Here is a 14,885-nt window from a genome sequence, read left to right on the forward strand (position 1 = left end):
CACCCCCCTGTTAGCAAGCATTATTTATAATGTGTGTTATAGTTCTACTATATAAATACAGCCTTCAGTTAAAGTAGGATTTAGGTGTCTTATTCCCTTAATTTCCAGCTTCTTTTGTAAGGGTCCCCCCTCAAGTACAGAGAATACAATAATAGCACACAATTTTACTATAATATGAAGTGTTGCAAATTATACTAGAATATATCTTTTTAGAAATTACTTGTTTTACTAGATCTACTGAAGATTCATATACACACACAGAGTGTATACACACTCGTGTATATATTATATATATATATTCAGATTTTGTTTTAAAGATGCAGCACAAAACTTCATCTACTATCACGAATTTTAGTGGACTAGTTTCAAATATTTTCCATTAAAATTTTCTGAACTTATTGAACCATTTAGAAGACTCAGGAGGTATTAAGTATTTCACTGAAAGAACAACCATATAGGAAGAAAACCTAGATGAGCACGCATTAAATCATGCCCTTTTTGAAATGCAATTTTTGAAAATGTGTGTGATGGATAAATAATACTCAGGGATCAAGAATTCTGTAATTCAATATTTGACTGGGAAGGTCTGTTAGAATTAACAAAATTTAAAAATTTATATGAATAAATTAAAAAAAGATAATTCTGGTATGTTACAAAAGTTTATGGGAAAATTGACATGGTAAGAAATGTTTTATGTATATTTCAGAAAAAGTTCTCAAGTGATTTTTGTTTGGTTGTTTTTTTGTTCTTCGTATGTCATCTGTTTACTTTGTTACCTCTTAGGTCTCAAATTTTTTGTTTTGTTTTGTTTTTCAAGTCCTTGGATAAAGTTGTAATGGAAATGAGCACATGTGAAGAGCCACGTGCCCCTAATGGACCCTCTCCTATAGCAACTGCATCCGGACAGAGGTCAGTGATGATACTTACATGTAATTGATTCAAAAAAGTTTAAATTACTCATTTTGAATTACTATAACACAGTTAGATCCCCTGAAAATTTCCAGAAGTATATAGAATTGCAGCTTACCATTTCCATCTCTCCAAAATTTTATTTTATTACTTGTGGGTGGAGTTACATATGTATAGTGATAATGGAACTATCCAGACCCAAGCCTGGAAAAAACATCTGAACTATGTATGGAGCTTCCTAGGCATGTTTCATATAGTTGCAACTACTGCATAAAAAATTCACCAAATTTAATTGATATTAAGTTTTTTGAAAATTAAGGATATCTTGCCTTCAACCTATTTAGAAAATATATGTAATGTTGGGCTGGTTTTTTTAAATTTTTTTTTTCCTTTGTTTGGTCTAAAAATCAGTATTAAGGGCTATTTGTTAGTGTGGTGTTTTAAAGTTCTATTTCCTTTATTGTATCAGCCAAATCTTACTGAAAGATTTCATGCACACTATATAACCCAAAAGTCAAGTAATTTCATGGGATCATATAGCATTACATCAGTGATTTCCACCCCCCCAATCATTTCCTTTTTATGGACCCAAAACATTTTTCAGTGGGCATAGGGACCCATATACAGAGAAACGAATTTGATGATACAATTGTTTTTCTTATTTTGACTTCTGCGTAATATATAGAAGTAGTCCGTGGGCCTCTACGTCTCCTAGGGTACAGCTTGAAAATCATTGCCATAGAGATTCTGTGTAGGATGCAAGTTATGAAAAGGAAAAGGAATAACAAACCACATAAACTGTACTTTTAAAACAAGCAGAAAAAAAACCCAAAGGCAAAAGATTTTAGATGTTAAAAGAATATTTAAAATACAATTTTCCATTCATTAATCTAAAACATTCAGAATGCATAAGATTTTTATTAAAAAATTAATTGCAACTGCTTTATCTTTTTTAATACTAGAATGCATGTTGATTCAGTGTAGAAATGTAACCACCATTTAGGATGCGTTTCTTTTACAGAATGAAACAAAGCAAATAATTTATAGATAGTAGTTTTAATGGGTGGAATAGCTTACAGAGATAAATACTAACCAGATTGGAATTGTCAAATAATTCACTTGACATGAGTTTCTCCTTATGTATACATAGAGTAAGATTTCTATGTAATGCTCTAGACTGTTGTTCTTATGTATGTATAATATATATTTTATTTTTTATAGATTTATGTATAAAATATCATGGAAAAATTGCCTTAATTGTTATACTTCATGGAGCTTGATCTTGGTCCAAAATATGTTCTTTAATGACTATTTTGAGATTAGAATCATAGGGTGCAAATTATTGTAAACTAGATCAAGTATATTTAACAAAAATTCATAACTGGAGAATACATTAGGAACTTATTTTATGGTTTGTTTCATGTTGTATTTCAGCTGTTTAATAAGTTTAATTTTGTGCCCTTTCATTAGGTGTGTATTTAATTTGTTGGCATTTCATTTTTTAGTGAATATGGCTTTGCTGAAAAAGTGGTAGAAGGCATTTCGGTTTCTGTGAACTCCATTATAATAAGGATTGGTGCAAAAGCCTTTAATGCTTCATTTGAACTTTCCCAGCTGAGAATATATAGTGTAAATGCAAACTGGGAACATGCTGACCTCAGATTTACCAGAATACAAGAAGCTCAACGTGGAGAGGTAAATAGTATCTTTTGCTAACTTTTTTCCCTTGTTTTTATGATAAAGGAGGAGGAGGTTGAATTGCAACTTCATACAGTCTAGGAAACATGCCGTTACTGAGCACAGAATGTCTCCATTCTCAGTAATTTCAGCTGTCCTCTAGGAACACAAGGATGTAAAAACGGTGGATGCGAGTCAGATCAAATGTCATTTCTCTAGCAGTGGTCAAAGTGGATGCTTAGGGAAGAGCGAAGACCAGGGCAAGCATATGTACTGTTCCCCTCTTACGTTCTCCAAGCTTGTGACCATTTTAAAATGCAAAGTAGAGCAGACTTGAAGAGTACTGAAAGAAAAAAGAACGGTATATTAAATGTGGAAGGATAAGGTGTATTGCTGTTTTTTAATTATTTTTAAAGCTTTAACTGTGTCATGGTTTAACCCCAGTCAGCAACTCAGCACCACGCAGCCGTTTCCCCCTCCCCCTCCCAGTGGGGTGAGGAGGAGGAAAGCAAAGGAAAAAAAAGTAAAACTCGTGGGTTGAGATAAGAACAGTTTAATAACTAAAGTAAAATATAATACTAACAATAGTAATAATGAAATATAATAATAATAGTAATGAAAAGGAATGCAACAAAAAGAAGGGGGGGGGGAAGGAAAAAAACCAGTGATGCACAATGCAATTGCTCACCACCCACTGACCGATGCCCAGTTAGTTCCCGAACCGCGATCCACGCCTCCCGGCCAGCTCCCCCCTGTTTATATACTGGGCATGACATTCTATGGAATGGAATACCCCTTTGGCTAGTTCAGGTCAGCTGCCCTGGCTATGCTCCCTCCCAGCTTCTTGCACACCTGCTTGCTGGCAGAGCATAGGAAACTGAAAAGTCCTTGGCTTAAGATAAGCGCTACTTAGCAACAACTAAAAGATTAGTGTGTTATCAACATCATTCTCACACTAAATCCAAACCACAGCACTGTACCAGCTACTAAAAAGAAAGTTAACTCTGTCCCAGCCGAAACCAGGACAAACTGGTTATTTATTTGCTTGTGAGGGTTTGCCTAATAAGGTGGGTTTTTTTTCTTTAAGCAGTTTTAACTGAATTTTAATCAAGTTCCTATGCAAGACTTAAATATTTTTCTTGGAATAACTAAATCATATGTATACAAAAAAGTAATAGTAGTAAAGTACATACTTTTCTACTGTCTGGGAGAAGTTAACATGGACGTCCTAGATTGGTGTACACCATTCTTTTGCTTTCTCCCATGTAACCAAAGTAAAATGTATACTGAGTGCAAAGTTGATTCTAAATATTGTATATTGTATTGAGAAAGACTTATTTTAGCATGCATCTGGCCTTGGATAAATAGGTGTTTCAAATTTTGCCAATGTTTGTCCATTTAGAGATGATTATTCCAGAACAAACAGAGTTTACTCAGAGTTAAGGAGTCTGGTAGTTGCTTTTTATGTAGGGAAAGAAACCCCAAGAGAATGTTAGTTAAAAATACCACAAAAATAATAAGTTGAAAACTATTTTTTTGACAGTTTGTCTTTCCTGGAGCTTATCTGTATGCTAATGCTCATGTGTTAATGAAGTCTAAAGAGGAAGAATTAAAGTTTGACTAGGTGGAATTTTGTGTTGACATATTTTTTGATTTTGTGCTTTTTAGGAAGAATTTGATTCTGAATAGTCGCCCCATACACAACAGAGCTTTCCTTGGGGAGTGTTCCTTTTAGTGCAATGAATTCTGGAAACACAAATGTCTAGAAACTGCAGTGAATGATTTGTTAGCAGTAAATTGCATGAAAAGGTGAAAAACTGAAACTGACACTGTACTGTAAAGATAACTTGTGCTAAACTACATTTTAAGGGAGTAAGCTTTTAGCTTTGTGCTGTAGCTACACTTAACGTAATAAGGAATCTCCTTAGAATTTTTTTAGAAGCTTCCATTCACGCTGCATTTCCTGGATGAGGAGGATAGGTACTCTGCTTTTCTGCAAATAGTATTTTTCAGGCTACTTTGCACTGTGCCTTTCCATCTTGCTCACTTCATTGTGTGTGCTTCCTTCCCAAACATAGGGTATGTTTTTCTTGAGTCTCCGCTTATATTAGCAGGATGTAGGCTGTACAGTTTTCAAATTGACAAGAGGAGAATGACAGCTGAAAAATAAGACATGTACCAAACAAACTCCTCCCTGTTCCACTTTCCCCATGGCTGATCTTTTTTTCTGCAGAGAGTAATGTAGGAAGGAGTTCTAGGGAAACTAGAATTAACATTTTTTCCTCTTAATGTCCTGTTCATTTGATGTTCTCCATGATGTTGCTGCTGGACAATCATTCATTTTCCCGTATTTCATTTTCAGTATTCAGCTGTACTTGCTGCTTTTGTATCAGTATTCTAACATTTGCTTGCTCTGTCTTCTAGAAATCCATGTAATGGATTCAAATGGCACACAATGTGCTCAAAGTTTAACTTTCTCTTTTAATTGAAATAAAACACTCCAAAACCCTCTCTTATCCTGTAGCTTTGCTTCCCTCCTCGCTCTTTTCCTATATACTAGGATTTAGCATTTTGAAACTAAACTACACAATCTTCTTTTTTTCCTCTACCAAAAGCAACCTAGTATGCAAAAACTGTGACCTTTATTTTCTTCTGAATATTTTTAGCAATATATTGCTTGCTACCTCTGCATGCTTGGAACTAGCTTAACATTTCTGTGACATTCTGGAGGTAGAGAGAAGGATCAGGGCTTTACTTCCTGACACCTGTAACTAGATTAACAAGTGACTTGTATTTGTTCTGTTCATATGGCTCTGCCTGAAGGATACATGCGAGTGTGTGTGTATGTGTGTGTGTATTTATGTACAGATACATACATACGCATGCTTAGGCGCAAGTAAACTGTCATGTTGCATGAAGGTGTCTTTCTCTTTTTCTCTCTCTTTAAAGGTTTTGACTTTTAAAGAAATCAACTGGCAGATGATCAGAATAGAAGCAGATGCAATCCAGAGTTCTAAGCATGAAATCATGAGTGCTCCAGTTCGACTCATTACTAACCAATCAAAAATTAGGGTCACGCTTAAAAGAAGGGTAAACTTGAAAAGTTTGAAATCTTTTATTATTTTATGAATTAATTTTTAACTCATGCTCTTAATGCATATCTGCACATAGTAAAGGTTTTAAATTTACATCATATAAAATGTAGAATTCCGTGAACTAAATTTTTAATAGCATATAATTGGTAAGACTGTCGAGTTTACAATAAATATTGCAGGCAGAATTTGAAGATGAAGACCTTGCACAGGTCCTACTAATGAAATCATTTGATCTGCAGAGCTTTGCTTATGATGATGCCTGTTGTCTTACCTCTCTAGATTCAGGCAATATTTACATTACTTACATTTAGAGAAATGCATCAGTTTAATATCAAATGCATGCCAAACAAATAAAAAGTGAGGCATAAATATACTATATCTTAGGTACTTTTTAGTTAATGAGAGGAATACAATTTAAAATAAATAACAAACGTATTTTTTATGTGGAAGAAATTTGCTTTTTGGCAGGTGTGGTTTTGCATTCAACTTTTTTTCTTGTATTTGATATAAGAAATGTAAGTATTTAATGGACCCATTTGACTTGTTTAAATTTTTATTCTACAGTTAAAGGATTGTAATGTGGTGGCATCAAAACTGGTTCTGATTCTGGATGATTTGCTGTGGGTTTTGACTGATTCTCAGTTGAAAGCCATGGTGCAGTATGCCAAATCTCTTAGTGAAGCCATAGAGAAATCAACAGAACAGAGAAAAAGCTTAGCTTCTGAAACAGCACAGGTATGATAATTGATTGTCTCACTATATCATTATCAGTGTTCTAAAATACAACGCAGTGTGGTTAGTTGTGTTAATTTGTTTTAGAGAATTTTCAGTTACTCATTTTCATTCAGCTGTTTATCTTAAATTACATTGAGAATGAATCACAGTAGTATAAAATAGACTTTATAAAACAGACTTTATTTTACAAGATTTTGTGTATTGATGTTAATTGCAGGAAAGAAAAAAGTTTTATTTCTTTGTCCATGTACAGAGTATTTAGACTTCTTTATTTACTGACAGTTGATTAACTATTTAGTAAATTTGCTCTCCAAATATTTTCTGGTTATGAATTAAAAAAAAAAAATTAAAACGCACTAAGGTAACCTTAATGTATGGATAGATATGCTTACTATAATGGTTTAAAGTGCTTATCTAGTTTGTTTTCATGGTACTGAAATATTAGCTTTTAGTAAGAGCTTTCCTTCATGCAGCTGTCTTGTTGGAATATATAGTGAAAAATAATTCAACTTTTAACATATTTCTGCTGGCATAGATGTGATATTGATGCTGCATGTAAGGTAGTCTTACATAAGTCTTGGTGGTCTTTCAGCACATACAGCAGACTAGACCAACTGGGCTTTGTGAGTGTTGGGGGGAGGGACATCTTGTCTGTGAAGAAGCAGCACAAATACACTAATAAAAGGTAGTCCTATAAAAATAAAACATAATTTATTGCTAAGACTGAGTGAGTAAAGTCATTTGTATAGAATCTCTTACAATAAAGCTAGTGTACTGTAATGGAGAGTTCGGTTCTTGTGGTGGTCCTGATGACTTACGATGTGATTTCATGGTTTAGCTGCAGCAATCTAATGGTTAGCTGTTACTGAGCAGGGATGTTCTGATTCTTCAGTTTCCTGTACTTGTATCTCACCAATTCCCTGGTACTGGCACCAGCTCACGTTTGACCCTATTATGATGTAGTTTGGGGAACTAAACTGGCAGAAATGAGCCCAACAAAAAGTTGATAGTTTTCTGCCGGTTTAGTTCCCTGAACAGCTTGCAACAAAAGTTAGAAAAATACCAGTGCTGCAACTGACAGGGCTGTGAAGAAGTTTGGGGGAAGGCAAGAATGGGGGATGCACTGGCATTGCGTCTTTGTGACACCTAGCTATTAGCTCAACTTAGCTTTATTCTAAAACAGCACACTTCAATCTCAGTAACGATCCAAGGTGAATGCATGTGGTGCAGATTTTTCCTTATTTCAAAGGCCTGTTTTGAGTAAGTAAAAGGATTCTTATGCTTGAAAGGAAGGATAAACTTTATAAATCAATATGACTAAATATTTTTTTTCAGAGCTCTGCCCCTGCACCCAGCTCTCAGCAGGTGAAAGCGCACCAGACAACGGCAGCACCTGATCAAAATGATGCAATAGTGAAATTGTTTAATGATTTTGATGTTAAGGAGACTTCTCATCACTTAGTAATTTCCCATTTGGACCTACATATATGTGATGATATCCATTCTAAAGAAAAAGGTAACTTTTTTTTAAAGTAACATGCCTGTGAACCATAATCATCTTTAGAAGACGTTTTGAGGAATACAGTAATGTTAATCAAGAGTCTTTATTTTAGAGGAATATTCAGAATTGTCTTCAGTGTCTGTAGACACATTTAAAATTAGCTAGATGCCTCTATCAGAACAACATTTCATTATTAAATGTAATTATTTTAGAATAAATGCAATAAAAACTGCTAAGAGTGCTAGTAGCTTCAGTGCTTTTCCTGTCTTCTAGAAACTGATTCTGTCCAGTCTGATTGTTACTGCTGTTTTTTTCTTTTATATTATAAGTTAACTGGGTTATGAAGAATGCAGTGGCAATATTACTGTGGCTTGAAAGGGTCACTATACAATCTGCTTCTGTAATACTCTTGTAAAATACAGACTAATAAAAGAGCAGGCCTGTTTGTGTTACTAATTTAGAGAATTTGGTATGCTCTACAGCACATAGAAAGAATTGAACAAGTGTTCTGTGGCCTTATAATTTTGTGTGTAATACTCGTACTTTGTTTTTAAATGAAAGGCTATTGCATATAGCCATATTTAGAATCAGAAAAAAAGACGACAAATGACACTTCTTTCATGCCCTTTAAAAGTGATCAGAAGAGAATGACATACCAGTGTATATCCAAGGAGCTGGCTAGTCACTGAAAAATTTATAGAGGCATACAAGGTCTGCTGAAGAAAAGAGTATGCAAAACTTAGGTTTTAGCAAATGTATTTCCTTGATTAGGGAAGACACTTGCAGAGCATAAGGTTTGCTGGCTAGAGACGTATTTCCTTACATGCAATGTATCTGCTGCAGCTGGGATTTATCATTCTTTGTGAGATCTCTTTGGTCCTTCATTTTTGGCCATGAAGTTTAAATTTAGCAGTGGAAAATTCAGAACAGAAGACTCTCAGAAAACCTCTTCACTGCAATAATATTTGTCAAATAAAATAAAACAAATTATATTTACAATATTCTTGAAAGTAAATGTTGACTTTGATCATAATCATATATCCGGTGTGAAAAGTTTTGTTTCAGAAAAACTGCAGTCATATGTGTTCAAAGAATTGTCTTTACTTTTTAATAGCATTTAAAACAATATGCAATTTGTTAGTAGTGACTGAGTACAGAACGCTGAGTTCTACAAGCTGATCTTTAGAAACCAGTGAAGACTACCTGAATGAAAACTTTGAGGGAAGATAATGAGGTTGTAAGGAGAGCCAGTAAAGGTGAGGAAGAAGTAGCTGTTAGGTGTTCAAAGGAATGCAGCAACATGACAACTAACATGCTAAATACAATGTCTGCAGAGCTGAGCATTGTTTTATTTTACAGACTCAAATAGACGTGTTACAGGAGGGGCCATGCAGCTTTCCTTCAGCTATTTAACAGTGGACTATTATCCATTTCACAAAGCAGGTATGAAAGTGAGCATTTTGGGAATTACCTGTGAGTGTAACTATCTTGCTTGAATACTAAAAAATTTGTTTGTGTGCATATATGTATACGGCTTGGATAATAATGTTCTAAGCATTTGAAATACACACCTTTTTATTTCCTTCTATATGCAAAAACAAACAACAAAAGCAACAACCTGGGAACCAATTTAATTTCTGTGAAAGAGCTATTTTAGGCCAAACGCTTTTCCTTTTCACTGTTCTGTTTGGTCAACAAAACGGTGTTTGCACATTTCTGACATGAAAAGAATTCTGTGTTGACAATGGAAGGCAGTATGGCAGATTGAGAATTCACTAATTGGATATTTGCAAGAGTCAATCTGCTAGATTTTTTCCATGTAGAAGTCTATCATTTTGTGTCCATTTCCAAGCAATGTTTTTTTTTTTTATTTTGTTTTGCTAAACAAGAATCCCAGTGTGTAGAGGTTCAATTGTATAGCCTTTTGTTAAGGAATTGTTATTAAACAGATGTTAGCGATTTCCAAAGAAGCATTTCTTACAAATCATTTCTAGTAAATATGTTTTTAAGAAATCTAAAAAATTTAGAAGAGACAAAATAAGTTTGCTGTTGAATTTGAGATCAAAGGCAATCCAGTACAGTGGAGGGGCTATTAGTTGATGGGGGGGGTTGGTTGTGCTTTGTTTTGCTTTTTACTAACACAGACCAGTCATTTTGGAGTGATTATCCACATACATTAAAGATGTGAATCAGCCATAGCTTGCCTCATGTCCTTCTTGTCACTCATGGTTGCAGATGGAATCTTGTAGTGTCAATCTATTTCATTCATAAGTAGCAGTATAGTTTTTGCACCTTAAAAAATGTAATTTAGCATAGGTCAAACAAACACAGAAACGAATATGCTTAAGAAAAACAGTATTCTTTCTTTGCTATAGATTGGCCTAATATGGTTTGAAATTTGTGATATTGGTTTCCTGTCCTATAAAAGTGGGACCTTAAGTTACAGAGGTTTAACATGCCTGTCTTGTGACCCAGCTATGTTTTTCATTTACTGTCACTTCTGATTCCTACTATGTCTAAGTGAGGGTCTGATCTGTCTCTGATTTCTGTGAGCTCTCCTCAGAGAAATTGTAGAGAACCAGGGAAATAAATAGATTGTTTCTTTTGGAAGGGGTTCTTGGCCAGATTGAACCATGCACTGTAGGCTCTTGGATGGGCATTTTAGAAGCTCACTGAGAATGTTTTTAGGTAATGGCTACATGGGACATAACTCCCACTACATGAAACCAGAGATGGAAAAGATCATCTGCAGAGCAAAGGTGGTGCCTCTAAAGGTAGTGTTCTCCTGCAGTCTTAAATGGTGTTCGGTACAAGTATGTTCAAGTAACAGAAATCTAGGTCTCACTAATAAGCTATGACAAAAAACTGATCCGATAGGGGGTATGTGTGGAGGGGGAGGGAACATGCCAGAAAGTTTCTTTTTCCACTTTAAGAGGTCGTCATCTTCTCACCATTTTAGAAGAGCGTGGCAATTCTGTGGGCAAACTATCATCACAGAGGGGAGAGTCCCTTTACTCAAAGTAAAAGGAGCACATATTAATCTTGAAAGTTCAGAGGGAGTTCTCTAGCCATATAGGTATCGTGCCTCTATATACTGCTGTATGAGGCTATCACGTGAAGTCGAGGCTCTGCAATATTGCATACTGAAACTCCATATTAATACTCTCTAACAGTGGGCAAGGAGGAAAGAGCTATATAATTCTGTTACTGTTACCAGGCTGATGTCTGGTTTTGTACCTCTCTGGCCTATGGAATATTTAGAAATAGCTCTTTTGGTGTAGTCTTCTTGGAAATTGCGATTAATCCTTCAGGAAAAAGCCCTCAACAATGAATTATTTTGCAGATTGGGTTCTTGTGGGGGTTTTTTTGTTTATTTGTTTTTGTAATGGACCCCACCCAGAAACACTCTAAAGGGAGTCTGAGGCATAATTGCTGTAGGATAAATTTCTAACCCATTGAAAATCAAGCCTTCTAACAATGGCCTTTTGTAGTACTTGAGAAAAATGAAGCAGGTTGTGCGTCTGTTGACTGTGATAACCCTAACATAAGCCAGACTTATTGGATGTTGTAAACCTTGTATGTACAGCAATCCATTGCTTTACTAGTCCTCCCAGACCTGCACTTACAGAAGCTTTTATCCAAATCCATTATCTGTGCAGCTGATGTGTTGCTGGATGATGATCAGAGAAAGCTGCTGATTTGCCATCATGTAGGACATTTTGCAGCACAGGAAATTCTTGATCAAGCTGATATATTGAGACAATATGAGAAACTGGAAAGCGTTTTCTTCCTGGGCAACCAGCAATAAATTCAGATGGTAGCGACATCAGTGCCAGCTCCACTAAAATATTTTTTTCTTGTTACAATCTGGCCTGCTCTTCACTTTTCACAGATAAATGTGGCAATGACATCTCCATATATAGAATTGTAGAACAGTTGAGGATGGAAGGCACCTCTGGAGATTGTCTAGTCCAACCCCTCTGATTAAAGTGGTGTCAATTAAAGTTAGCTTCCCAGGATTGTGTCCAGTTAGGTTTTGAATAGCTCCAAGAGTGGAGACTCTACAGCCTCCCTGGGCAACCTAGTCCAGTGTTTAACCACCCTCAAAGTAGAAAAGCTTTTTTTTTTTAATGTTTAAGTGGAATTTCTGGTATTTCACTTTGTGCTTTTTGCCTCTTGTCCTGTCACTTGGCACCGCTGAGAAGAATCTGGCTCCCTCATCTTTACTCCCCCATCAGTCATTTATACACATTGATAAGATCCCTCTGAGCCTTCTCTTCTCCAGGCTAAATGACCCCAGCTATCTCAGCCTTTCCTTGAAAGGTGTTCCAGTCCCTTAAGTATTCTTTGACGTGAGACTGACTGGGCTGTTGTTCTCTTCATCCTCTTTCTTGAAGATCGGAATGACATTCACTTTCTTGCAGTCCTCGGGAACCTTTCTGGATCACTATTCAATGATAACCTTTCAAAGATAATTCAGAGTGGCCTCCTCATGACATTGGCCAGTGCTCTCAGCACTCATTTGCATCTCACCAGGATCCCATGGACTGGTGCATGTCTGCTCTGTTTAAATGTTTCCTAAGTTAATGCTCCTCTGCTGAGGGGAAGGTTTCCTTGCTCCAGACTTTCCCAAAGGTCTCAAGGACCTGGGAATTCTGAAGGCAAGTGTTACCAGTGAAGACTGGGGCAAAGAAGGCATTGAGTACCTTAGCATTCTCCATGTCGTTTGTCACCAGGTCCCCTGTCCCATTCAGCAGGAAGCCCAAGCTTTCCCTACTCTTCCTTTTGCTGGTGATTCACCTATAGAAGCCTTTCTTGTTGTCCTTAATGTTCCTCATTAGATTCAACTCCAGATAGGCTTTGGCATTCCTAACACCATCCTCCATATTCTTTTTGGGTAACCTCATGCTGTTTCCACAACTTGTACGCTTCCTTTTTATCTTTGAATTTGGTGAGGAGCTCCTGGTTCATCCACACAGGCCTCCTTCCACATTTGCTAGATTTCCTGCTTTTCAGGGTGGACTGTTCTTTGACTTGGAGGTGATTCTTGAACATCAACCAGCTCTCCTGGCCAGGGTTATATCCCACAAGACTCTTTCAAGCAGGCCGAAGGCTGCTCTCCTGAAGTCCTGGGTTGTCATTCAGTTTTTTGCCTTGTTCCTTCACCTTGGAATCCTAAACTCCACCATGTCATGGTCACTGCAGCCAAGGCTGCCCCTGACCTTCACATCCCTGACCAGTTCTTCCTTTTTTGTAAGAATCGGGTCCAGCGGAGCATGTGCTCTCTGTGGCTCCTTGATTACCTGTGTTAGGTGGTGGTCATTGATGCACTTTCAGAAACTGCATGGATTGCTTGTGTCTTGCTGTGTTGTCCCTCCAGTAGATACTGGGGTGGCTAAAGTTCCTAATGAGGACTAGGGTCTGTGAACATGATACTTCTTCCAGTTGTCTGAAGAGGGCCTCATCATCTTCCTGATCAGACGGTCTGTAGCAGACATCCACCACAACATCATCCATGTTGGTCTGCCCTCTAATGCCAACCTGTAAGTGCTCAGCTGGCTGATCATCCATCCCAAGGCAGAGCTCCATGTTTTCCCACTGATCTCACCGAAGGGGCAACTCACACTCCCTGCCTTCTTGGCCTGTGCTTCCCAAAGAGCCTGTGTCCATCCTTTGCAGCATTTCAGTTGTGTGTGCTATCTGACTATGCCTCTGTGATACCAGTGAGATCATAGCCCTGCAAGTGCATGCAGATCTCTAATTCCTCCTCCTCCCACATGTTCCTCATGCTGCATGTGTTAGTGTGCAAGCACTTCAGAGAGGCACCTGCCCATACTGACTTCCCAGAAGGGGTATGAGAGCTTTCCCTATAATGCTGCTGTCCTGTAGGTGCTTCAGGGTTTATGTGCATATGCTTGGGGTGACCCCACTTCAGCCCTGTTTTGGAGAATCCCAGCTTCATGGACTTGAATTTACTGTATCTTTGCCCTCTTGTTCTCTTTCTGTTTTCTTCCCTGTTCCTTTCTCTTCTTCCTTAGCTAGAAAGATGTGAATAACCGTCAAAAGGCTGTGAGGCAGGAGGGTGGGGAAAAATGTCATCTCTTGTGATAGGCCCCTCCTTTAAAGTTTCTTCCATGCTGAAATCTTTGCATTTAGACTTGAAATCACAGTTGTTTTCCCAAAGCATTTTCCTATTTTAGTAGCAACTATATCTACTCATCCACAGTGTAAATATCCAAAACCTCATGAAGTCCCAAATAAAGTAAGTTTTCATATGCTGGTATTTAAAGAGTAGTGTACCACTTGGTAGAAGTTATTTGTATTGCGTCCTTATTATCAAACAGGTTAGTAGACTGTCTTTACAGGGACTGTTTGAAGAGGTCTCAATTTCTTTCAGAGGTTTAAATGCTTGACCAACAGAAACACGTTAGGAATAAAAGAACTTCCACTGGGCTTGATTTTTAAGGCTGTGTGCTGCAGCACTGGTTGAACTTACCTTCTTGTTTGTGTGCCATAAAGGTGCTAGACAGCCAAGACAAAAAGAATACATTTCTGGAAAGGGACCAGGAACTTCTTAGGATACAGTTCTGGCAGGAAAGACAAGCTTGGAAAAAGTGAGCATGAGAACATTGTTCTGTTACTTGCTCTCACTTTTTTTTTAATGAAACGTTTTTTTGCATGTTCTCACATATGACATTAATGTGTCATCAAATGTCTCTGAACTGGAAATATTCAATGATGTTTTGAGCATTAGTTAGTTCTGTTAAAAGGCAGGTGGCAACATTATATTGTTTTCTGAGTGGTGTTGTGAAGCAGTGAGACTTGTTTTTATGTAATATATAACTTCTGTTTTAACGTCTGTTATAACTTCTGTTGTTCTATAATTACAGCATGCAATGAGATTATATTTTGAAGAAGAATTGTGAAATAGTGGAAACTTGTTATGCAGTTAGAAGCAGACTTTCAAA

At 36.9% G+C, this 14,885-nt stretch overlaps 1 protein-coding gene across 3 annotated transcripts in view; it reads left to right on the plus strand.

Moving 5' to 3' along the window:
* Window positions 1-14,885, plus strand: part of BLTP3B (bridge-like lipid transfer protein family member 3B) — a 59,291-nt gene that overhangs the window by 20,455 nt on the left and 23,951 nt on the right. For all 3 annotated transcript variants that reach the window (XM_050896160.1, XM_050896167.1, XM_050896151.1), the window contains exons 4-9: window positions 818-909; window positions 2,415-2,604; window positions 5,536-5,676; window positions 6,246-6,416; window positions 7,752-7,932; window positions 9,277-9,360. In XM_050896160.1, coding sequence (XP_050752117.1) covers window positions 818-909; window positions 2,415-2,604; window positions 5,536-5,676; window positions 6,246-6,416; window positions 7,752-7,932; window positions 9,277-9,360 — 859 coding nt within the window. The remainder of the gene's footprint in view (window positions 1-817; window positions 910-2,414; window positions 2,605-5,535; window positions 5,677-6,245; window positions 6,417-7,751; window positions 7,933-9,276; window positions 9,361-14,885) is intronic.

This window comes from Gymnogyps californianus, chromosome 1, assembly GCF_018139145.2.
Source record: "Gymnogyps californianus isolate 813 chromosome 1, ASM1813914v2, whole genome shotgun sequence".
Lineage (NCBI taxonomy): Eukaryota > Metazoa > Chordata > Aves > Accipitriformes > Cathartidae > Gymnogyps > Gymnogyps californianus.